The 23,206-nt window shown below is 44.9% G+C and overlaps 1 protein-coding gene across 2 annotated transcripts; it reads left to right on the top strand.

Annotated features, from left to right (window-relative positions):
- The first annotated feature begins 10,136 nt into the window (after positions 1–10,136).
- Positions 10,137–20,726, top strand: LOC120049941 (very long-chain acyl-CoA synthetase-like). 2 transcript variants are annotated; one of them, XM_038996471.1, is made up of 4 exons: positions 10,137–11,039; positions 11,340–11,549; positions 13,155–13,341; positions 13,428–13,446. In XM_038996471.1, the coding sequence occupies exons 1-4, from the start codon at positions 10,415–10,417 to the stop codon at positions 13,429–13,431; spliced, it is 1,026 nt and encodes a 341-aa protein (XP_038852399.1). In that variant the 5' UTR covers positions 10,137–10,414; the 3' UTR covers positions 13,432–13,446. The 2 variants fall into 2 exon arrangements, with proteins under 2 accessions (XP_038852399.1, XP_038852389.1); XM_038996461.1 differs by lacking the exon at positions 13,428–13,446 and adding an exon at positions 20,551–20,726 and having other exon boundaries at positions 10,139–11,039; positions 13,155–13,313.
- The last annotated feature ends 2,480 nt before the right edge of the window (positions 20,727–23,206 follow it).

Raw genomic sequence — 23,206 nt, 5'->3', positions numbered from 1 at the left:
GAAGTGTCATCATACGTAACATAGGGGCTATTAAGCTTGAGTTTATTAGAAAAACATAATAGCATAATGATATGAAATAAGATGCTTTGTACATGTTGAGGACCACAATAAAACCATAAAATCACATAATGATATGAAATAAGATGCTTTGTACATGTTGAGGACCACAATAAAACCATAAAATCACATAATGATATGAAATAAGATGCTTTGTACGTGTTGAGGACCACAATAAAACCATAAAATCACATAACGATATGAAATAATATGCTCTGTACGTGTTGAGGACCACAAGATAACGATATGTTACAAAGGATATGTAATAAGATAGGTATATCTACTTATTCTCACGCTGTAAACCCCGGTCATCACAATAACCAAAGCAGCCATTTTAGGACCCTACTTCGCTTATCCATTAAACCTCTAAAAGGTGTGACACATTACCACACCTGAGATGTCCTGTCAAATGGGAGAAATGAGGTACAACTAGTATAGGGATGACATCCTCCTACACACTTTCTTTGTGTCTATAGTCAAAAGTAGTTCACTACATAGGGGATAGAGTGTCATTTGGAATGCAAGCCTTGTCTTGAAACCTTTCTGGGAGTGGTCTCTACAGCTGGGTGTGATTACAGGTCAGTTGAGTTCCCAAAATGGCACAGAAAAGTATCTGTAGTGAGTGTGTTGTTACTTAGTGCACCTCACAGTCAATTCTCTAGCAGAGGTTATATACCCTGGAATTCCTATCTTCACACTGTCAAAACATTATCATCCCTCAATAACTTCAAGCGTAGACTGGGGGTCAGCCTGATAAACCAAACTACCCAGGAGTAGACTGGGGGTCAGCCTGATGAACCAAACTACCCAGTAGTAGACTAGGGGTCAGGGGTCAGCCTGATGAACTAAACTACCCAGAAGTAGACTAGGGGTCAGCCTGAAGAACCGAACTACCCAGTAGTAGACTAGGGGTCAGCCTGATGAACTAAACTACCCAGTAGTAGACTAGGGGTCAGGGGTCAGCCTGATGAACCAAACTACCCAGTAGTAGACTTGGGGTCAGGGGTCAGCCTGATGAACCAAACTACCCAGTAGTAGACTAGTAGTCAGGGGTCAGCCTGATGAACTAAACTACCCAGTAGTAGACTAGGGGTCAGGGGTCAGCCTGATGAACCAAACTACCCAGTAGTAGACTAGGGGTCAGCCTGATGAACCAAACTACCCAGTAGTAGACTAGGGGTCAGGGGTCAGCCTGATGAACTAAACTACCCAGTAGTAGACTAGGGGTCAGCCTGAAGAACCAAACTAACCAGTAGTAGACTAGGGGTCAGGGGTCAGCCTGATGAACCAAACTACCCAGGTGTAGACTAGGGGTCAGCCTTATGAAACAAACTACCCAGTAGTAGACTAGGGGTCAGCATGACGAACCAAACTACCCAGGAGTAGACTAGGGGTCAGCCTTATGAAACAAACTACCCAGTAGTAGACTAGGGGTCAGCCTGACGAACCAACCTACCCAGGAGTAGACTAGGGGTCAGGCTGATGAACCAAACCACCAAGTAGTAGACTAGGGGTCAGGGGTCAGCCTGATAAACCAAACTACCCAGAAGTAGACTAGGGGTCAGGGGTCATTCTGATGGACTAAACAACCCAGGAGTAGACTAGGGGTCAGGGGTCAGCCTGATGAACTAAACTACCCAGTAGTAGAATAGGGGCCACCCTGATGAACCAAACTACCCAGTAATAGACTAGGGGTCAGGGGTCAGCCTGATAAACCAAACTACCCAGAAGTAGACTAGGGGTCAGGGGTCATTCTGATGGACTAAACAACCCAGGAGTAGACTAGGGGTCAGGAGTCAGCCTGATGAACTAAACTACCCAGTAGTAGACTAGGGGTCAGGTGTCAGCCTGATGAACCAAACTACCCAGTAGTAAAAAGGGGGTCAGGGGTCATTCTGATGAACCAAACTACCCAGTAGTAGACTAGGGGTCAGCCTGATGAACCAAACAACCCAGTAGTAGACTAGGGGTCAGGGGTCAGCCTGACGAACCAAACTACCCAGTAGTAGATGAGGGCTCAGCCTTATGAAACAAACTACCCAGTAGTAGACTAGGGGTCAGCCTGATTAACCAAACTACCCAGCAGTAGACTAGGGGTCAGGCTGATGAACCAAACCACCAAGTAGTAGACTAGGGGTCAGGGGTCAGCCTGATTAACTAAACTATCCAGTAGTCGACTAGGGGTCAGCCTGATGAACCAAACTACCCAGTAGTAGACTAGGGGTCAGCCTGATGAACCAAACTACCCAGTAGTAGACTAGGGGTCAGCCTGATTAACCAAACTACCCAGCAGTAGACTAGGGGTCAGGCTGATGAACCAAACCACCAAGTAGTAGACTAGGGGTCAGGGGTCAGCCTGATTAACTAAACTATCCAGTAGTAGACTAGGGGTCAGCCTGATGAACCAAACTACCCAGTAGTAGACTAGGGGTCAGCCTGATGAACCAAACTACCCAGTAGTACATTAGGGGTCAGGGGTCATCCTGATGAACCAAACTACCCAGTAGTAGACTAGGGGTCAGCCTTATGAAACAAACTACCCAGTAGTAGACTAGGGGTCAGCCTGATGAACCAAACTACCCAGCAGTAGACTAGGGGTCAGGCTGATGAACCAAACCACCAAGTAGTAGACTAGGGGTCAGCCTGATGAACCAAACTACCCAGTAGTAGACTAGAGGTCAGGGGTCAGCCTGATGAACCAAACTACCCAGTAGTAGACTAGGGGTCAGCCTTATGAACTAAACTACCCAGGAGTAGACTAGGGGTCAGGGGTCAGCCTGATGAACTAAACTACCCAGTAGTAGACTAGGGGTCAGGGGTCAGCCTGATGAACTAAACTACCCAGTAGTAGACTAGGGGTCAGGGGTCAGCCTGATGAACCAAACTACCCAGTAGTAGACTAGGGGTCAGCCTGATAAACCAAACTACCCAGAAGTAGACTAGGGGTCAGGGGTCAGCCTGATGAACCAAACTACCCAGTAGTAGACTAGGGGTCAGGGGTCAGCCTGATGAACCAAACTACCGAGTAGTAGACTAGGGGTCAGGGGTCATCTTGATGAACCAAACTACCCAGTAGTAGACTAGGGGTCAGCCTGATGAACCAAACCACCCAGTAGTAGACTAGGGGTCAGGGGTCAGCCTGATGAACTAAACTACCCAGTAGTAGACTAGGGGTCAGCCTGATGAACTAATCTACCCAGTAGTAGACTAGGGGTCAGGGGTCAGCCTGATGAACCAAACTACCCAGTAGTAGACTAGGGGCCAGACTGATGAACCAAACAACCCATTAATAGACTAGAGGTCAGGGGTCAGCCTGATGAACTAAACTACACAGTAGTAGACTAGGGGTCAGGGGTCAGCCTGATGAACTAAACTACCCAGTAGTAGACTAGGGGTCAGGGGTCATCCTGATGAACCAAACTACCCAGGTGTAGACTAGGGGTCAGCCTGATTAACTAAACTACCCAGTAGTAGACTAGGGGTCAGGGGTCAGCCTGATGAACTAAACTACCCAGTAGTAGACTAGGGATCAGGGGTCAGCCTGATGAACCAAACTACCCACTAGTAGACTAGGGGTCAGGGGTCATCCTGATGAACCAATCTACCCAGGTGTAGACTAGGGGTCAGCCTGATGAACTAAACAACCCAGTAGTAGACTAGGGGTCAGGGGTCATCCTGATGAACCAAACTACCCAGTAGTAGACTAGGGGTTAGGGGTCAGCCTGATGAACCAAACTACCCAGTAGTAGACCAGGGGTCAGCCTGATGAACCAAACTACCCAGTGGTAGAATAGGGGTCAGGGGTCATTCTGATGAACTAAACTACCCACTAGTAGACTAGGGGTCAGTATCATATATATTATCACTGACAGTCCCCAGCTCTCTCTCTATCATATACAATATCACTGACAGTCCCCAGCTCTCTCTCTATCATATACATTATCGCTGACAGTCTGAAATCCATGTACTGTCCACCACTACTGCTCCCATCAGAGAGCAGACACACTGAGAGAATTTACTAGTTTGTTTGTTTGGATGTCTTTTAGCCTTCAAAGGTTGCTAATCTTCCAAGAGTCTATAAAGTATAACATCCCTGCCCTTTAAAACCCACTACGGCTTCTGCCAAGAGGTTTGAGCCTGTTTGGCGCAGCTGGTTATATGGGAATGTCCTCATTGCCCTGGGCTAGGTTGCTGGTTTGAGTCCAGTGTTTCCAAACTGCATCCCAAATGGCACCATATTCCCTATATAGTGCACTACTATAGACCAGAGCTCTGTTCCCTATATAGTCCACTACTTTGACTAGAGCTCTGTTCACTATATAGTCCACTACTTTGACTAGAGCCCTATTCCCTAATAGTGCACTCCTTTGACTAGAGCCCTATTCCCTATATAGTCCACTACTTTGACTAGAGCCCTATTCCCTATATAGTGCACTCCTTTGACCAGAGCCCTATTCCCTATATAGTGCACTCCTTTGACCAGAGCCCTATTCCCTATTAAAGTGCACTCCTTTGACTAGAGCCCTATTCCCTATATAGTCCACTACTTTGACTAGAGCCCTATTCCTTATATAGTGCACTATTTTGACTAGAGCCCTATTCCTTATATAGTCCACTACTATAGACCAGAGCCCTATTCCCTATATAGTGCACTATTTTGACTAGAGCCCTTTTCCCTAATAGTGCACTCCTTTGACTAGAGCCCTATTCCCTATTAAAGTGCACTATTTTGACTAGAGCCCAAAGGCCCTGGTCAAAAGTTGCGCACTATATAGGGAATACAGTGCCATTTGAGACACATCCCGAATCCACAGACACCCCCCCCCCCCCCCCCCCCCTTCCCAATGCTTTACAGTTGAACAAAATGGAGGGTACTACAGGTGTAGAGTATCAATCATTGAAGTGTCCTACGTAGTACTGTACTGGCCATGATATGGTGCTTTAAACCTGATCTGAGAAGAACATCATTCCCATGCCACGGCTCACTACTAGCATCCAGCTCCGTGTGCGTAGGGTCCAGGGCAGAGCTGGAGCTTCAACACTCACATTTCCAGAGCTGGGCAGATTTCCAACCAGGGAAATGAGAGGCTATAGAGGCCAGTGGACTACAAGTTGGAAGTTATGAAATGATGAAACTTGGCTCTAGGAGGACCCTATATAATTATGCATTATGATAACATAGATAGGTCAACCACGTTGAATGCATTGGTTACTTGTCTGTCAAAGTGCAAGATTTGATAAATAGGTATCCAAGCAGTGTATGTACAGTCGTGGCCAAAAGTTTTGAGAATGACACAAATATTAATTTCCACAAAGTTTGCTGCCTCAGTGTCTAGATATTTTTGTCAGATGTTACTATGGAATACTGAAGTATAATTACAAGCATTTCATAAGTGTCAAAGCCTTTTATTGAGAATTACATGAATTTGATGCAAAGAGTCAATATTTGCAGTGTTGACCCTTCCTTTTCAAGACCTCTGCAATCCGCCCTGGCATACTGTCAATTAACTTCTGGGCCACATCTGCCTGCTGCCATTCCTGAGCAAGCTCTGTACTGGTGGTGCCCCGATGGACTTTCTTGGGTGCCCTGAAGCCTTCACAACAATTGAACCGCTCTCCTTGAAGTTTTTGATGATCCGATAAATGGTTGATTTAGGTGCAATCTTACTGGCAGCAATATCCTTGCCTGTGAAGCCCTTTTTGTGCAAAGCAATGATGACGGCTGTCAATTAACTTCTGGGCCACATCCACATCAAAACTTTATGCCACGACTGTACATGCACTGCTTGGATACCTATAAATCAATTGTGAGTGAGCCCACTCCCTTGGCTGAGAAGCAACCCCACACATGAATGGTCTCAGGATGCTTTACTGTTGGTATGACACAGGACTGATGGTAGCGCTCACCTTGTCTTCTCCGGACAAGCTTTTTTCCGGATGCCCCAAACAATCAGAAAGGGGATTCATCAGAGAAAATGACTTTACCCCAGTCCTCAGCAGTCCAATCCCTGTACCTTTTGCAGAATAATGGTCTGTCCCTGATGTTTTTCCTGGAGAGAAGTGGCTTCTTTGCTGCCCTTCTTGACACCAGGCCATCCTCCAAAAGTCTTCGCCTCACTGTGCGTGCAGATACACTCACACCTGCCTGCTGCCATTCCTGAGCAAGCTCTGTACTGGTGGTGCCCCGATCCCGCAGCTGAATCAACTTTAGGAGACGGTCCTTGTCACGCCCTGACCTTAGATATCTCTGTTTTCTTTATTATTTTGGTTAGGTCAGGGTGTGACGAGGGTGGGTATGCTTGTTTTTGTATTGTCTAGGTTTTTTTGTATATCTAGGGGTTTTGGTATGTCTAGGTAATTGTAGGTCTATGGTGGCCTGAATTGGTTCCCAATCAGAGGCAGCTGTTTATCGTTGTCTCTGATTGGGGATCATATTTAGGTTGCCATTTTCCCTTTTGGTTTGGTGGGTTCTTGTCTATGTGTAGTTGCCTGTTCAGCACTCTTTGTATAGCTTCACGGTTCGTTTTGTTGTTTTGTTAGTTTTGTTCAGTGTTCATTCTTATAATAAAGAGAATGTACACATACCACGCTGCGACTTGGTCTCCTCCCTATGACGGCCGTGACAGTCCTGGCGCTTGCTGGACTTTCTTGGGTGCCCTGAAGCCTTCTTCACAAAAATTGAACCGCTCTCCTTGAAGTTCTTGATGATCCGATAAATGGTTTATTTAGGTGCAATCTTACTGGCAGCAATATCCTTGCCTTTGAAGCCCTTTTTGTGCAAAGCAATGATGACGGCACGTGCTTCCTTGCAGGTAACCATGGTTGACAGAGGAAGAACAATGATTCCAAGCACCACCCTTCTTTTGAAGCTTCCAGTCTGTTAATCGAACTCAATCAGCATGACAGAGTGATCTCCAGCCTTGTCCTCGTCAACAATCACACCTGTGTTAACGAGAGAATCACTGACATGATGTCAGCTGGTCCTTTTGTGGCAGGGCTGAAATGGGGTGGACATGTTTTTTGGGGGATTCAGTTCATTTGCATGGCAGAGGGACTTTGCAATTAATTGCAATTCATCTGATCACTCTTCATATCATTCTGGAGTATATGCAAATTGCCATCATACAAACTGAGGCAGCAGACTTTGTGAAAATTAATATTTGTGTCATTCTCAAAACGTTTGGCCACGACTGTAGAGCCAGACTACTGCATGGCTATTTGACCAAGAAGGAGAGTGATGCAGTGCTGCATCAGATGACCTGGACTCCACAATCACCCCACCTCAACTCAATTGAGACGGTTTGGGATGAGTTGGACTGCAGAGTGAAGGAAAAGCAGTCAACAGGTGCTCAGCATATTTGGGAGCTCCTTCAAGACTGTTGGAAAAGCATTCCTGGTGAAGCTGGTTGAGAGAATGCCAAGAGTGTGCAAAGCTGTCATCAAGACAAAGGGTGGCTACATTGAAGATTCTCAAATCTAAAATATATTTTGATTTAACACTTTTTTGGTTACTACATGATTCCATATATGTTATTTCATAGTTTTTTGGGTGGTTGGGGGGGTCAGTGAACTTCCTGCATTTCAACACATTTTGCCATGGTGCAGAGAGAAAAATGTGTGGTTTTATAATACTATTATACACATTCTGTTTTAAAGTTTTAAAGCTAATTTCCAGCAATTCAACACGTTTTGCCATGGGGCAGGGGTTGCTGTTTTATATCTCATATCATGCTTTTGTGCTCATTTTGTCATGACGCTGAGAGAACATTTCGTTGTTTTAAAGCTTATTTCCTGCTATTCTACACATATTGACATGATGTTGAGAGACAATTGTGCAGATTTAAAGCAAATTCCCTGCTATTCTACCCATTTCTCTATCACATGCTACCTAGGGCCCCACCCAAAGATAGGTTGGGGGCTCTGGGGCACGTGCCATGTGTGCCCATTTGGAAATCCCGCTCTGAGCCCATTAGCTCAATCACCACGAGGCTAACCTAGATCCTGTTAATATGAGTAGTCTGAAAGCAGGCTAACTCTGCTCCCTCCCTGCAGCCTGCTATGCTGTGTGTGTGTGTGTGTCGTGTGTGTGTGTGTGTGTGTGTGTGTGTGTGTGTGTGTGTGTGTGTGTGTGTGTGTGTGTGTGTGTGTGTGTGTGTGTGTGTGTGTGTGTGTGTGTGTGTGTGTGTGTGTGTGGCACCTGGGTCATTAGAATTAACATGACCCTGGTGTACTGTGACTAAGGTAAAGGGTCTCAGTCTAGTAAATAAGCCCTTTCAAACCCCACAACCTGACTCAGTGACTGTAGCCTACATTCTTTACTGTCCTGTTGTGGTGTCAATCTGATTAGGGATCAGCAGGTAGGCTTCTAAGTGACATAAAGCGTCAGGAGCCATCTGCTAACTTTCCTTTTTATCTCAGCCGCTGCCTATACGCAGACTACGTGCTAACCGTGGGGGTAAGTCGGCGTCTCAACTTACCGTTGAGAGATAGCATAGTAGAATAGACAATGTGCACTTTTGAAATGTGGTTGTGCATCAGCAGTTTTCCTCTTGTTATGTCAGTTACTGACAGTCAATCAGTTAGCCATGTCAGCTAACATTTTACAGATTGCCAGTTATCTAAATCTTTGTAGAAACATTGGGTGAATTATTGACCGGGCACACAAGGCACGTGTCCAGGGGCCCTGACCTCCATTAGGCCAGCATTTATTTTGTTAGTCACTCTCACTCAGATATCATATGATCATGACATACAGTACCAGTCAAAAGTTTAGACACACCTACTCATTCAAGTGTTGTTCTTAATTTTTTAAAACTATTTTCTACATTGTAGAATAATAGTGAAGACATCAAAACTATGAAATAACACATATGGAATCATGTAGTAACCAAAAAAGTGTTAAACAAATCTAAATATATTTGAGAATCTTCAAAGTTGCCACCCTTTGCCTTGATGACAGCTTTGCACACTCTTGGCATTCTCTCAAACAGCTTCATGAGGTAGTCACCTGGAATGCATTTCAATTAACAGGTGTACCTTGTTAAACGTTAATTTGTGGAATTTCTTTCCTTTCTTTCCAATCAGTTGTGTTGTGACAATATAAAAATGGTATACAGAAGATAGCCCTATTTGGTAAAAGACCAAGTCCATATTATGGCAAGAACAGCTCAAATAAGCAAAGAGAAATGACAGTCCATCATTATTTTAAGACATGAAGGTCAGTCAATGGCATCCGTGACAGGGAGAAGCGTCCAACCATGATGTAAGATAGTCTAGCTTGCTACATTTTCAGATATTCCACATTTCTAATTTTGACAAAGTCATGTTCATTTCAAGTTAAAATGTACTGTTAGCTAGCTAGCTAATGTTAGCTGGTTGGCTCGCTAGCTAAGGTTACGTGAATGATCTTATAACTTTAAAAAAATCTCACAGCCATTTGCTTGGCTAGTTATAGCCTAATGTTAGCTAGCTAACATTGAACCTGGTTGGTTAGCTACCTGCAGATTCATGCAGGGTAGTAACATCATGGTTAATTATTATGGTTAATTGTTTATGGTTAATTGTTTAGCTAGCTAGCTAGCTAATTGTCTTAACAACAGACTCCACTATGCAAGTATCCATTTCAATAGATTGTCACTGTGACAACTGTTGATAGACGTAGCTGGTAAATTTGCTCGGGTTATCTACTCCGATTTCAGACCACGGGTAAGATAGTCTAGCTAGCTACATTTTCAGATATTACACATTTCTAATTTTGACAAAAAGTATTTTTATTTCAAATTAAAGTGTACTGTTAGCTAGCTACCTAACATTACGTGATGCTCTTAATATTTGTATCTCAGAGCCATTTGCTTTGCTTGTTATAGCCTAATGTTAGCTAGCTAAATTTGAACCTGGTTGGTTAGCTACCTGCACTTTGCAAGTGTCCATTTTAAAACTGCGATAACTGTTAGCCAGTTAGCTTGTGTGCTTGACTGCTTTTGTTAGGTCAGAAAGCTCGGATCAACCCTTAAAGAGATTGGTGGAGCTAAAGCTTAAGAGGGTGTGAACGATACTGAATGGGTGTAGACAAAGAAGAGCTCTCCAGTAGGTACCAAAACATTCAAAGGCCATTTTCTCAAAAGTGAGGTTACAATTTTATCAACTTTCAAAGCAGAATAACTTTGCCATTGCTCATCGAATGCAGTGTATGATATACAATGTTGTAGCCCTGTCTCTGCTTTTATCCAATGTAAAATGTTGCTACATAAGACCGATTCAAGGCGGTCAGTGTATTTTGAGCTGTAAGAGGGTGTTTAATATGGGATTTCAGAAGAAAGAATGAAACACGTGGGCCTCCTGCACTATTAAATACTCAATGCCACGCCCTCACTTGAAAAAAACAACATGTTTAGTCGAGTTGAGGCATTCCACATTTGAAAAAAAAAACTCGCCAGCAAAGGCAATACTGTACGCTGTGAATCTACAATTCACCCAGAAGCATAGGAGCTCGACGTTGTGCTCAACAATGTACTTGGTTTCTATCCTTTTTGCCAGTTTGGCCATCACACCGCTAGTTCTTAAAACGTTCTTCCCTTACTTCTGGAAAGATGCATTCTACCTCGCGAACTTGGTTCGTACTTTGCTGAAGCTTGTTTTACGGAGGAGAAGAAAACCGTTATTTTTGGTTGTGGACCGATTTTTGGAGCAGTCGGTCGCGCATGCCGACAGACCGTTCATCGTGTTTGAAAATAAAACCTATTCGTATCTGGACACGGACAGAAGAAGCAACAAAATAGCCAATGCTTTACAGAGGCACTCGAAGCTGCGACCGGGGGATACCGTGGCTCTTTTTATGGGAAACGAACCTGCCTTCATCTTCACCTGGCTGGCCCTGGCCAAACTGGGATGTCCCGTAGCGCTTCTCAACCATAACATCAGATCTAGATCTCTGCTGCACTGCTTCAACTGTTGCAGCGCCAAGCTGCTCATAGCAGCCGAAGGTAAGTGACCAGTACCACTGGTTCAGTAGGCAGAGAAACTCATCCCGAGGCTAATTCCTCATAGACGGAAGTGTCTGGTTGAGATTACTACATTATGACAATAGGTGTTGTTATTAGTTTATCAGAGACATGCACATCCAGACTGATGGAATGAAAAAGACAAACGTGTGTCATAGCCTATTGGAACACAAATGATAAACATAATCAAATGATCATTCAATCACATGGGGGCAAAAGCTTTTTAAAAATGTTATTCTCTGCAGTCCAGTTTTGATGAAATATTGAATATTGAGTTCTCAGAGCTTCAGGAAGCGGTGGAGGAGGTGCTTCCATCCCTGAGGGAGCAGGGTGTGTGTGTCTACCTGATGGTTAAGCAGTGTGACACACCTGGCGTGGAGGGGTTCTCTGACCAGGTGGAGGAAGCATCGGACACACCTCTCCCTCAGGCCCTCCGCTCAGACATCACCTTCAAAAGCCCCGCTGTCTACATCTACACCTCTGGGACCACAGGTGAGGGGGAGGTCGGAGGGGGAGGACGGAGGGGAGGGGAGGGAGGGGTAGAGGTGAGGGGGAGGATGGAGGGGAGGGGTAGAGGGGGAGGACGGAGGGGAATGGAGAGGGAGGGGTAGAGGTGAGGGGGAGGACGGAGGGGAAGGGAGGGGTAGAGGTGATGGGGAGTACGGAGGGGAAGGGAGAGGGAGGGGTAGAGGTCGGAGGGGAAGGGAGAGGGAGGGGTACAGGTGAGGGGGAGGACGGAAGGGAGAGGGAGGAGTACAGGTGAGGGGGAGGACGTAGGGGGAGGGAGGGGTAGAAGTGAGGGGGAGGACGGAGGGGAAGGGAGAGGGAGGAGTACAGGTGAGGGGGAGGACGTAGGGGAAGGGAGGGTTAGAGGTGAGGGGGAGGACGTAGGGGAAGGGAGGAGTACAGGTGAGGGGGAGGACGTAGGGGAAGGGAGAGGGAGGAGTACAGGTGAGGGGGAGGACGTAGGGGAAGGGAGGGTTAGAGGTGAGGGGGAGGACGTAGGGGAAGGGAGAGGGAGGGGTATAGGTGAGGGGGAGGACGTAGGGGAAGGGAGGAGTACAGGTGAGGGGGAGGACGTAGGGGAAGGGAGAGGGAGGAGTACAGGTGAGGGGGAGGACGTAGGGGAAGGGAGGGTTAGAGGTGAGGGGGAGGACGTAGGGGAAGGGAGGAGTACAGGTGAGGGGGAGGACGTAGGGGAAGGGAGGGTTAGAGGTGAGGGGGAGGACGTAGGGGAAGGGAGGAGTACAGGTGAGGGGGAGGACGTAGGGGAAGGGAGAGGGAGGAGTACAGGTGAGGGGGAGGACGTAGGGGAAGGTAGGGTTAGAGGTGAGGGGGAGGACGTAGGGGGAGGGAGAGGGAGGGGTATAGGTGAGGGGCAGGACGTAGGGGAAGGGAGGAGTACAGGTGAGGGGGAGGACGTAGGGGAAGGGAGAGGGAGGAGTACAGGTGAGGGGGAGGACGTAGGGGAAGGGAGGGTTAGAGGTGAGGGGGAGGACGTAGGGGAAGGGAGGAGTACAGGTGAGGGGGAGGACGTAGGGGAAGGGAGAGGGAGGGGTATAGGTGAGGGGGAGGACGTAGGGGAAGGGAGAGGGAGGAGTACAGGTGAGGGGGAGGACGTAGGGGAAGGGAGAGGGAGGGGTACAGAAGCAGCCACTGTATATGAACCCCCCCTGTCTTCTGTCTGAAGCAGCCACTGTATATGAACAGCTCCTGTCTTCTGCCTGAAGCAGCCACTGTATATGAACACCCCCTGTCTTCTGCCTGAAGCAGCCACTGTATATGAACCCCCCCTGTCTTCTGCCTGAAGCAGCCACTGTATATGAACACCCCCTGTCTTCTGCCTGAAGCAGCCACTGTATATGAACACCCCCTGTCTTCTGCCTGAAGCAGCCACTGTATACGAACCCCCCCTGTCTTCTGCCTGAAGCAGCCACTGTATATGAACCCCCCCTGTCTTCTGCCTGAAGCAGCTACTGTATATGAACACCCCCTGTCTTCTGCCTGAAGCAGCCACTGTATATGAACACCCCCTGTCTTCTGCCAGGGCCCATTCTACTGCTGTAACTCATCTCTCTCTGTCTGTTACTTCTGTAGGTCTGCCTAAAGCAGCAGTGATTAATCAGAACCGGCTGCTGGTAGCCCTGGCCGTGCTGGACTCCACCGGTGTCACACCAGGTGATGTCATCTACCTCAACTTGCCCCTCTACCACACCGCCGGCTTCGTCATCGGCTTCATAGGATCCATCGAGACAGGTGAGTTTATAAGGATCCATCGAGACAGGTGAGTTTATATAGGATCCATAGAGACAGGTGTGTTTATATAGGATCCATAGAGACAGGTGAGTTTATAAGGATCCATAGAGACAGGTGAGTTTATATAGGATCCATAGAGACAGGTGAGTTCATATAGGATCCATAGAGACAGGTGAGTTTATATAGGATCCATAGAGACAGGTGAGTTTATATAGGATCCATAGAGACAGGTGAGTTTATATAGGATCCATAGAGACAGGTGAGTTTATATAGGATCCATAGAGACAGGTGAGTTTATATAGGATCCATAGAGACAGGTGAGTTTATATAGGATCCATAGAGACAGGTGAGTTTATATAGGATCCATAGAGACAGGTGAGTTTATATAGGATCCATAGAGACAGGTGAGTTTATATAGGATCCATAGAGACAGGTGAGTTTATATAGGATCCATAGAGACAGGTGAGTTTATATAGGATCCATAGAGACAGGTGAGTTTATAAGGATCCATAGAGACAGGTGAGTTTATAAGGATCCAGAGAGACAGGTGAGTTTATATAGGGATCCATCATGACAGGTGAGTTTATAGGGATCCATCATGACAGGTGAGTTTATATAAGATCTGTCGAGACAGGTGAGTTGACACTGAGTGCACAAAACATTAAGAACACCTTCCTAATATTGAGTTACACCCCCCCTTTTGCCCTAAGAACAGACTCAATTCGTCGGGGCATGAACTCTACAAGGTGTCGAAAGCATGTTGACTCCAATGCTTCCCACAGTTGTGTCAAGTTGGCTGGGTGGTGGACCATCCTTGATACACATGTGATATTGCATTGTATGAGGTAGTAGATGGGTAGGAGTTAATATTGAGGTAGTAGGTGGGTAGGGGTTAATATTGAAGTAGTAGGTGGGTAGGGGTTAATATTGAGGTAGTAGGTGGGTAGGGGGTAATATTGAGGTAGTAGGTGGGTAGGGGGTAATATTGAGGTAGTAGGTGGGTATGGGGTTAATATTGAGGTAGTAGGTGGATAGGGGTTAAATATTGAGGTAGTAGGTGGATAGGGGTTAAATATTGAGGTAGTAGGTGGGTAGGGGTTAATATTGAGGTAGTAGGTGGGTAGGGGTTAATATTGAGGTAGTAGGTGGGTAGGGGTTAATATTGAGGTAGTAGGTGGGTAGGGGGTAATATTGAGGTAGTAGGTGGGTAGGGGGTAATATTGAGGTAGTAGGTGGGTAGGGGTAATATTGAGGTAGTAGGTGGGTAGGGTTAATATTGAGGTAGTAGGTGGGTAGGGGTTAATATTGAGGTAGTAGGTGGGTAGGGGTTAATATTGAAGTAGTAGGTGGGTAGGGGTTATTATTGAGGTAGTAGGTGGGTAGGGGGTAATATTGAGGTAGTAGGTGGCTAGGGGGTAATATTGAGGTAGTAGGTGGCTAGGGGTTAAATATTGAGGTAGTAGGTGGCTAGGGGTTAAATATTGAGGTAGTAGGTGGGTAGGGTTAATATTGAGGTAGTAGGTGGGTATGGGGTTAATATTGAGGTAGTAGGTGGGTATGGGGTTAATATTGAGGTAGTAGGTGGGTATGGGGTTAATATTGAGGTAGTAGGTGGGTATGGGGTTAATATTGAGGTAGTAGGTGGGTATGGGGTTAATATTGAGGTAGTAGGTGGGTAGGGGGTAATATTGAGGTAGTAGGTGGCTAGGGGTTAAATATTGAGGTAGTAGGTGGCTAGGGGTTAAATATTGAGGTAGTAGGTGGGTAGTGTTAAATATTGAGGTAGTAGGTGGGTAGGGGTTAATATTGAGGTAGTAGGTGGGTAGGGGGTAATATTGAGGTAGTAGGTGGGTAGGGGTTAATATTGAGGTAGTAGGTGGGTATGGAGTAATATTGAAGTAGTAGATAGGTACGGTTGGTATGGGGTTAAATATTGAGGTAGTAGGTGGGTAGTGTTAAATATTGAGGTAGTAGGTGGGTAGGGTTAATATTGAGGTAGTAGGTGGGTAGGGTTAATATTGAGGTAGTAGGTGGGTAGGGGGTAATATTGAGGTAGAAGGTGGGTAGGGTTAATATTGAGGTAGTAGGTGGGTAGGGGGTAATATTGAGGTAGAAGGTGGGTAGGGGTTAATATTGAGGTTGTAGATGGGTATGGGGTTAATATTGAGGTTGTAGATGGGTATGGGGTTAATATTGAGGTAGTAGGTGGGTAGGGGGTAATATTGAGGTAGTAGGTGGCTAGGGGTTAAATATTGAGGTAGTAGGTGGCTAGGGGTTAAATATTGAGGTAGTAGGTGGGTAGTGTTAAATATTGAGGTAGTAGGTGGGTAGGGGTTAATATTGAGGTAGTAGGTGGGTAGGGGGTAATATTGAGGTAGTAGGTGGGTAGGGGTTAATATTGAGGTAGTAGGTGGGTATGGGGTTAATATTGAGGTAGTAGGTGGATAGGGGTTAAATATTGAGGTAGTAGATGGGTAAGGGGTAGTATTGAGGTAGTAGGTGAGTAGGGGGTAATATTGAGGTAGTAGGTGGGTAAGGGTTAATATTGAGGTAGTAGGGGGTAGTATTGAGGTAATAGGTAGGTATCTCAATATAAACCCCTTACCTCAATATAAACCCCATACCCACCTACTACCTCAATATAAACCCCATACCCACCTACTACCTCAATATTAACCCCATACCCATCTACAACCTCAATATTAACCCCATACCCACCTACTACCTCAATATAAACCCCATACCCACCTATTACCTCAATATTAACCCCATACCCACCTACTACCTCAATATTAACCCCATACCCACCTACTACCTCAATATTAACCCCATACCCACCTACTACCTCAATATAAACCCCATACCCACCTACTACCTCAATATAAACCCCATACCCACCTACTACCTCAATATTAACCCCATACCCATCTACAACCTCAATATTAACCCCTACCCACCTTCTACCTCAATATTACCCCCTACCCACCTACTACCTCAATATTAAACCCTACCCACCTACTACCTCAATATTATGGGTATGGGGTAATAATGTGGCTTGGCCTTTCTAGTTGAAGCAATTTACTTAGCCATTTACTCCCCCCCTCCTCCCCCCAATGGGAAATCAAATGAAAGAGGTCTTTGTGAACGTAAACCCGGTAGTCTGAACACAGCCAAAGCCACTGGGTGGAAAAAACTAAACAGCAAATGGGTTAGCCTGTCCTTTCTTCCTTTTCTCCTCCGTCCCAACTGGCACCCTTTTCCCTTTATAGTGCACTACTTTTGACCCAGGCCCGTGCACTATGTAGGGAATAGGGTGCCATCTGAGATGCCAACTCTCTTAGTGAGACCGTTTTCCCTAGTTCTCCAGGTGGGCTATAGTTAATTTCACTCCTCTGTTTGACCGCAGAGCAGAGGTACTCATTGAAGGGATATTTAATCCTGTAGCGATAACAAAACAGCCTCTTTTACCTTGTCTGAGAGAACTATGGATCTGGAATGTCAGGGTTGGTTTAAAGCCAGCCCAGATTTCTCCCCTCACCACTTAGCACGACCAGGAAAAGCTCCTGGCTCTAGTTAGAGACTATGATTCGGGCCCAGAGTTTTCCCTCACCACGTAATCTGACCAGGACAGATTCTTAATAAATCCTTTTAAGGATCTGCCCCTTTTTTTCAATTTTTGTCTAAAATGACAAACCTAAATCTAACTGCCTGTAACTCAGGCCCTGAAACAAGGATATGCATATTCTTGGTACCATTTGAAAGGAAACACTTTGACGTTTATGGAAATGACAAAGAAATGTAGGAGAATATAACACAATAGATCTGGTAAAAGTTTATACAAAGAAAAAAACAACTGTTCTTTTGTATCTTTGAATTCCAAGAGAAAGGCCACAATGTATTATTCCAGCCCGGCTGCAATTTAGATTTTTGCCAATAGATGGCAGCATTGTATGTGTAAAGTTTTAGACTGATACAATATACCATTGCATTTCTGTTCAAAATTTTGAATGAAGACTGCCCTAATATGCCTAATTTGTTTATTAATAACTTTTCATGTTCAAAACTGTGCACTCTCCTCAAACAATATCATGGTATTCTTTCACTGTAATAGCTACTGTAAATTGGACAGTGCAGTTAGATTAACAAGAATTTAAGCTTTCTGTCAATATCAGATATATCGATGTCTTGGGTAATATTTTTGTTACTTACAACCTCATGATAATTGCATTAGCCTGCGTTAGCTCAACCATCCCGTGGACGGGACACCGATCCCAAAGTTTATTTTTAATTTTAAAACAAGGGGTCTAGTTAGAGACTATGTTTAGGGCCAAGAGTTTTCCCTCACCACGTAATCTGACCAGGACAGATTCTTAATAAGGCTCTAGTTAGAGACTATGTTTAGGGCCAAGAGTTTTCCCTCACCACGTAATCTGACCAGGACAGATTCTTAACAAGGCTCTAGTTCTGGTCTATGTATAAATGGGGCCTGGAGGTTGCCCAGGGGTTTATTGTAATTGTTCTGGGAAATAATGTTTGATGCTGAACGACTAAAATGTCAAATGAGACAGCAGAGGGAGCGCGCCTTCATCCACATCGACGGGAGACGGTGAAAAGCTTCATTTTTACACATCACCGACAATATGAAATTGTCCACCAACACAGACAGTGTGGTGAAGAAGGCGCAACAACACCTCTCCAACTTCAGGAGGCTGAAGAAATTTGTCTTGGCCCCCAGAGCCACGGCCGGTTCACTTCACTACCATCCAGAAGGCCAGGTCAGTACAAGAGCATCAAAGCTGAGACCGAGAGACTGAAAAACAGCTTCTATCTCAAGACCATCAGACTGTTAAATAGTCACCATTATCTGGCTCGTACCCAACACCCTACCCTGAACTTTAGTCACTGTCACTAGCTGGCTATCATCCGGTTACTCTACCACGCACCTTAGAGGCTGCTGCCCTATGTACACAGTCATGGAACACTGGGCACTTTAGTAATGGAACACTGGGCACTTTAGTAATGGAACACTGGGCACTTTAATGTTTACATACTGTTTTACCCACTTCATATGTATATATCTGTTGAATGCATTCCGTTGTACAACTGACTAGGTATCCCCCTTTCCTTTCCCTTATACTGTATTCTAGTCAAGGCCATCCTATTCAACTATTGCTGTACATGTACTTTTCTTCAGCAATAGTACATATTCTAAAATATATGATATATTTCAGATTCTTCGAAGTAGCCACCCTTTGCTTTGATGACAGCTTTGCACACTCTTGGCATTCTCTTAACCAGCTTCACCTGGAATGCTTTTCCAACAGTCTTGAAGGAGTTCCCACATACTGTATACTGAGCACTTGTTGCATGCTTTTCCTTCACTCTGCGGTTCAACTCATCCCAAACCATCTCAATTGGTTTGAGGTCAGGTGATTGTGGAGGCCAGGTCATCTGATGCAGTACTGCATCACTCTCCTTCTTGGTCAAATAGCCCTTACACAGCCTGGAGGTGGGTTGGGTCCTTGTCCTGTTGAAAAACAAATTATACTCCCACTAAGCGCCAACCAGATGTGGTGGAGTATCGCTGCAGAATGCTGTGGTAGCCATGCTGGTTAAGTGTGCCTTGAATTCTAAGTAAATCACTGACAGTGTCACCAGCAAAGCACACCCACACCATCACACCTCCTCCTCCATGCTTCACTGTGGAAACCACACGTGCAGAGATCATCCGTTCACCTACTCTACATCTCGCAAAGACACAGCGGTTGGAACCAAAAATGTCAAATTTGGACTCATCAGACCAAAGGACAGATATCCACCGGTCTAATGTCCATTGCTCGTGTTTCTTGGCCCAAGCAAGTCTCTTCTTCTTATTGGTGTCCTTTAGTAGTGGTTTCTTTGCAGCAATTTGACAATGAATACTTGATTCACACAGTCTCTTCTGAAAAGTTAATGTTGAGATGTGTCTGTTACTTGAACTCTGTGAATCATTTATTTGGGATGCAATTTCTGAGGCTGGTAACTCTAATGAACTCACCCTCTGCAGCAGAGGTAACTCTGGGTCTTCCTTTCCTATGGCGGTCCTCATGAGAGTTTCATCATAGCGCTTGATAGTTTTTGCGACTGCACTTGAAGAAACTTTCAAAGTTCTAGAAATGTTCCTCATTGACTGACCTTAATGTCTTAAAGTGATGATGAATTGTCGTTTCTCTTTGCTTATTTGAGCTGTTCTTACTATGGACTTGGTCTTTTACCAAATAGGGCTATCTTCTGTATACCACACCCCACAACACAACTGATTGGCTCAAATGCATTAAGAAGGAAAGAAATTCCACAAATTAACTTTTAACAAGGCGCACCTGTTAATTGAAATGCATTCCAGGTGTCTACCTCATGAAGCTGGTTGAGAGAATGCCAAGCGTGTGCAAACTGTCATCAAGGCAAAGGGTGGCTATAGATTTGTTTTAACACTTTTTTTGTTTTGTACATGATTAAATATGTGTTATTTCATAGTTTTGATGTCTTCACTATTATTCTACAATGTAGAAAATTGTAAAAATAAAGAAAAACCCTTGAATGAGTAGGTGTGTCCAAACTTACTGTATATATACTCGGGACTGCGACGTTGCTTGTCCTAATATTGATATATTTCTTAATTCCATTCTTTTACTTTTTAGATGTGTTTGTATTGTTGTGTGTTGTTAGATGTTACTGCACTGTTGGAGCTCGGAACACAAGCATTTCACTACACCCACAATAACATCTGCTGAACATGTGCATGCGACCAATAACATTTTATTTGAAATGTCCCGGTCAGGTCATGTGGTTAGGAAAAACTCCAAGCTGATTATGATGCACATGCAGTACCAGCTTAGTACTTTCTTTTGTCCACAAAAAAAAGGCACTGTTTCCTCTGACGGGTGCATATTTAAGGGACATTTAGTACTTACGTGAATACAACAGGTTCACAGCATATGTGGCAACTTTTCTGCTCTCACGGCCATTACAAGGTCATTTATAAGAGCACTGTCTTGCTCATTCCTGAACTAATACCTGTGCCTGGGTGTTAGGGTGGATGATGATGATGATGATGATGATGCACACTGCTGACTTACCATAACAGTGTTGTCAGCATTTCAGGTCTGCCATTGGTTGATATGAAGCGATATCACCTGCATGTTCTTAAAACTGATATTTTCATTGTTCCTCTCTCATCTCTTCTATCTGTCCGTCCCAGGCTCAACCATCATTCTGAGGAGGAAGTTCTCGGCCTCTCAGTTCTGGGATGAATGCAGGAAGTACAACGTTACCGTGGTTCAGTACATAGGAGAGGTGTTACGCTACCTTTGTAACACACCCAAGGTAAGCAACCTCAGCTGCAAGCTTTATACAAGGTGACCTTCATTTTGCCATTCATTGTTATTACATAGTAGTTGCTATGGTTCGTAGCATCCTGTCCAGGGAGTTTATGACATAGTAATGACATAGTAGTTGCTATGGTCTCTAGCATCCTGTCCAGGGGGTTTATGACATAGTAATGACATAGTAGTTGCTATGGTTTCTAGCATCTCTGTCCAGGGGGTTTGACATAGTAATGACATAGTAGTTGCTATGGTTTCTAGCACCCTGTCCAGGGGGTTTATGACATAGTAATGACATAGTAGTTGCTATGGTCTCTAGCATCCTGTCCAGGGGGTTTATGACATAGTAATGACATAGTAGTTGCTATGGTCTCTAGCATCCTGTCCAGGGGGTTTATGACATAGTAATGACATAGTAGTTGCTATGGTTTCTAGCATCTCTGTCCAGGGGGTTTATGACATATTAGTGACATAGTAGTTGCTATGGTTCGTAGCATCCTGTCCAGGGGGTTTATGACATAGTAATGACATAGTAGTTGCTATGGTTCGTAGCATCCTGTCCAGGGGGTTTATGACATGGTAATGACATAGTAGTTGCTATGGTTCGTAGCATCCTGTCCAGTGGGTTTATGACATAGTAATGACATAGTAGTTGCTATGGTTCGTAGCATCCTGTCCAGGGGGTTTATGACATAGTAATGACATAGTAGTTGCTATGGTTCGTAGCATCCTGTCCAGTGGGTTTATGACATAGTAATGACATAGTAGTTGCTATGGTTCGTAGCATCCTGTCCAGGGGGTTTATGACATAGTAATCACATCGTAGTTGCTATGGTTCGTAGCATCCTGTCCAGTGGGTTTATGACATAGTAATGACATAGTAGTTGCTATGGTTCGTAGCATCCTGTCCAGGGGGTTTATGACATAGTAATCACATCGTAGTTGCTATGGTTCGTAGCATCCTGTCCAGTGGGTTTATGACATAGTAATGACATAGTAGTTGCTATGGTTCGTAGCGTCCTGTCCAGGGGGTTTATGACATAGTAATGACATAGTAGTTGCTATGGTTCGTAGCATCCTGTCCAGTGGGTTTATGACATAGTAATGACATAGTAGTTGCTATGGTTCGTAGCATCCTGTCCAGGGGGTTTATGACATAGTAATGACATAGTAGTTGCTATGGTTTCTAGCACCCTGTCCAGGGGGTTTATGACATAGTAATGACATAGTAGTTGCTATGGTTCGTAGCATCCTGTCCAGGGGGTTTATGACATAGTAATGACATAGTAGTTGCTATGGTTCGTAGCATCCTGTCCAGGGGGTTTATGACATAGTAATGACATAGTAGTTGCTATGGTTCGTAGCACCCTGTCCAGGGGGTTTATGACATAGTAATGACATAGTAGTTGCTATGGTTCGTAGCATCCTGTCCAGGGGGTTTATGACATAGTAATGACATAGTAGTTGCTATGGTTTCTAGCATCTCTATCCAGGGGGTTTATGACATAGTAATGACATAGTAGTTGCTATGGTTCGTAGCACCCTGTCCAGGGGGTTTATGACATAGTAATGACATAGTAGTTGCTATGGTTCGTAGCATCCTGTCCAGGGGGTTTATGACATAGTAATGACATAGTAGTTGCTATGGTTCGTAGCATCCTGTCCAGCGGGTTTATTTGTACATCAAGCTGCCTCATGCCACATAAGCAGGAGGTATGGACCCGTTCTGGCTCGGAAAAGGCTTACATATTCTCTCTGGTATAGGGTGTATGACTGACCAGGCATGTTTTCAGCCATGTTTCAGACAAGGATTTTAAAGTATTTGACATTATATTTTTGACCCAGGGCTGTAGAGTACACACTAATAGTAACAACATGATAGTAGGCCACTTGGCAGCATGCAGGGATCATGCGGGGGCCATGAGGAACCCATGCCGGGGCCATGCTGCAATCAATTCCTACATCTCTGGTGTTTTCCATGCGGGGGTCATGCTGGAATCAAACCCCACATCTCTGGTGTTTCTGGCATCTTCCATGCTCTAACCCACTGAGCTATGGTGAACCCACATATTAGACTAGTGTTACAGACTAGTGTTACAGACTAGTGTTACAGACTAGTGTCACAGACTACAGTTGCAGACTAGTGTTACAGACTAGTGTTACAGACTACAGTTCCAGATTAGTGTCACAGACTAGTTTTACATATTAGTGTCACAGACTAGTGTCACAGACTAGTGTTACAGACTGGTGTTACAGACTACAGTTACAGATTAGTGTCACAGACTAGTGTCACAGACTAGTGTTACAGACTGGTGTCACGGACTAGTGTCACGGACTAGTGTCACGGACTAGTGTCACGGACTAGTGTCACAGACTAGTGTTACAGACTAGTGTCACAGACTGGCGTTACAGACTAGTGTCACAGACTAGTGTCACAGACTACAGTTACAGATTAGTGTTACAGACTAGTTTTACAGATTAGTGTCATAGACTAGTGTCACAGACTGGCGTTACAGACTAGCGTTAACAGAA

The sequence above is a fragment of the Salvelinus namaycush genome, chromosome 1, assembly GCF_016432855.1.
Source record: "Salvelinus namaycush isolate Seneca chromosome 1, SaNama_1.0, whole genome shotgun sequence".
NCBI lineage: Eukaryota > Metazoa > Chordata > Actinopteri > Salmoniformes > Salmonidae > Salvelinus > Salvelinus namaycush.
Note: the sequence above shows the minus strand (reverse complement) of the source record. Positions and strands in the feature narration are given on the sequence as shown.

Bases quoted from the DNA above. Each gene is read 5' to 3' on its own strand.
- LOC120049941 (XM_038996461.1), top strand. From the start codon at position 10,415: ATGCCACGCCCTCACTTGAAAAAAACAACATGTTTAGTCGAGTTGAGG. The intron at 11,550-13,154 runs GTGAGGGGGAGG...TTACTTCTGTAG, and splicing joins CTACACCTCTGGGACCACAG to GTCTGCCTAAAGCAGCAGTG. The intron at 13,314-20,550 runs GTGAGTTTATAA...TGTCCGTCCCAG, and splicing joins CATAGGATCCATCGAGACAG to GCTCAACCATCATTCTGAGG.